This window comes from Etheostoma spectabile, chromosome 13, assembly GCF_008692095.1.
Source record: "Etheostoma spectabile isolate EspeVRDwgs_2016 chromosome 13, UIUC_Espe_1.0, whole genome shotgun sequence".
NCBI classification, from domain to species: domain Eukaryota; kingdom Metazoa; phylum Chordata; class Actinopteri; order Perciformes; family Percidae; genus Etheostoma; species Etheostoma spectabile.
Genome location: NC_045745.1, coordinates 17348923 through 17351355, shown reverse-complemented (window position 1 = coordinate 17351355; position 2433 = coordinate 17348923). Strand labels below are relative to the sequence as shown.

At 44.1% G+C, this 2433-nt stretch overlaps 1 protein-coding gene across 1 annotated transcript in view; it reads right to left on the bottom strand.

The window, feature by feature from the left end:
- Nucleotides 1-2433, bottom strand: part of LOC116700131 (E3 ubiquitin-protein ligase MARCH6-like) — a 21506-nt gene that overhangs the window by 12119 nt on the left and 6954 nt on the right. The window contains 4 exon segments of the mRNA XM_032533046.1: nt 849-907; nt 1107-1133; nt 1136-1157; nt 1902-1934. Of these exon segments, the coding sequence (XP_032388937.1) occupies nt 849-907; nt 1107-1133; nt 1136-1157; nt 1902-1934 (141 nt within the window).

Sequence of the window (2433 nt, the reverse complement as noted above, 5' to 3'; positions counted from 1 at the left end):
CAGACCGTCTGGTGGGCGATGTCCGACCGGTGAGGTCTCTGGTTCTGACCTGCTGGACTTCATATAATCTGTATGAGACTGTCACGGAGAGGCTTATAACAACGACTGGGATGTATCTGGGACGGCAGAGCCGGCGGGGACACTGTCACAGGGGGCAGAGGAAGAAGACTGGGAAGTTTGGGAGGGTTCGATGCGCTACTTGAAAAGCTAAATAAAAACTTTTGTTATATATATTGTCTTGTTTTTTAAAGAACCGTGTGCAATATTGGAACGACATGAAGCCGCATAGCCCGAACAGTTGAAAAGTGAGAATAGTGCAGAGAGGATAATCTGTCGGTGTCCGGCTAGATTTGTATTAATGTCCCGTTTGTTCTGGAAACACACTCAGCACTCTTGTTTGCTAAAAACCAGTCATTGACGATTCTCTCCGACCAACCAGCAGTCTGCAGGTTTTAACGTCACCTTTTGGTATCGCCTCGGCTCGCTTGGAACCTCGACTGAGGTAGTACTAAAAAAAGTACCTGGTAGCAGGTCCCAGGGACTTTTTTTCGTAATGGAAAACCAAAAAAGGCGAGTAGAGTCGAGGCGAGTCAAGTAGATACCACGCAGTGGAAAACCGCCATAAAACAACCTTTGAACGTACGCATGGTCCACCAAAACAGGTTCCTTCCTGAGGCTATTTCGCAGAAGAGCCGTTGCTCCATGCCGATACACCAGAGCACATTTTTCTCCCATCCCAGAATGCTGTGTGGACAAGCCAGACCCTCCTCCACAGCACTGTGGGGGGGGGGCAAGCTATGCTATAAACCAATACAATAATGAATTCAAACTGTACAACATGCACTTACGTAGTCTTCAAAGCCCAGTCCAACCACTGAGAAATGGCCTATGTGATACGGGCAAAAAGCTAGAGGGAAAAACATAAGTCAGGTTAAAATCTGTAGTTTGGTGGAGTGTATAAGAAGGTACACAGGACTGGCTAATAAAATGGAAATATGGTAAACAACCTGTTTAATTAGGAGAAAAGTGCACTGTAATAGTGCACCAAAGGCAAAGGTAATAACTTTATGTATAGTACATCATTAATACATAGCAGGTTATACCACCAAAGACCAGGATGAGAAGTGTTTTGGAGACACCACCCAGAACACATGCTCCTGGAGAGAAAACCCCCACACACGCACACGCACACACACACAATCCCACACACACACACACACACACACACACACACACACACCTCTGTAAATGCTGTGCAATGAAGACTGTATGTATCAAATCAACATATAATTTCATTGACATTGTGAAAAGGATAGTAAAAGGGTAACCTATGGACCCAACTTTAAGAAAACGGGGTTGTACAAGCTACTAGACAGGAGTACTGACACAAAAGCTATGCAATGTACTGCTGTGGACAGGGGCAGCAGCAACAACTTATTTCAGTTGGCAAGCCCCTGTTGTTGTGACTGTTCCAACGCTTTGCACTGTGGGCTAAAGTAGGCAAGGTAGACTGGTCCGATGCGTACTGGAGCTTTTCACTTGAATCAGCACAACATTCGGCGATTTTTAGCTTGATGCAGATTTTGCTTTCGTTTGAATACTACATGCTACATGTTGGCCAAATCAGTACGGCCTGTGTGGGTGTGTACTGACTTTTCATTGATTAACATAATCCTGAGTCTCCTGTTAGCTTTGTTGCACCTGTTAGGGCAGGGCAATTCACACCTTTTTCATTCTTATTGATAGATGAAGATTTGTGACCTAAAACGTTCACACCTTAAACCTGAGCAGAGGTCTAATCAGCCAGAAAAACTGACAACACCAATGTGGGTGTTAAAAAACGTGAAGGAAGGCACTCTTGAAACGGTGTGTGTAAGAGTAGAAAGAGACTGTGCACTTACCAAGAAAACTAGGGAGCCATCCAGCCCCAACATCTGGGAAACAGAAAGACATGTCATAATGATCCTTTACAATGGTTATGAAGGTTCATCCAGGTCACAGTTAACCAGGGAAGGCTTAAACTCAACTGGACTTGGTTAAAAGGTGCTCCGAAGATGTTTTCTCTCTCATCCGAGATACTTCTTCAGTTCTGACTGAACTGTGGCTTTGACCAAATAGCAGGGTTTCCCTACCGTTTGGTCAGAACTGAAGAAGTCTAGAATAAAAGACAAAACATCTTCAGAGCTAGGCCTGCTCGATTCGGGGGAAAATATGAACCACTTTTTTTTTTGTGCTTAGAACTGATATCACAATTCTCTGCCACAATTTTTGTTGACCGTGACAAAACAAAACAAATTGGCAGTACCAAACATCGATTTTTTTTTTGGCACCTATAGCACATTGCTCATCACCACAAGCCTGTAAACATAGACTTCAATGAAGAGAAGGGAGAGCATTGCAGCGCTGGGGAGTGCTGTAAAACCTATTTTATAC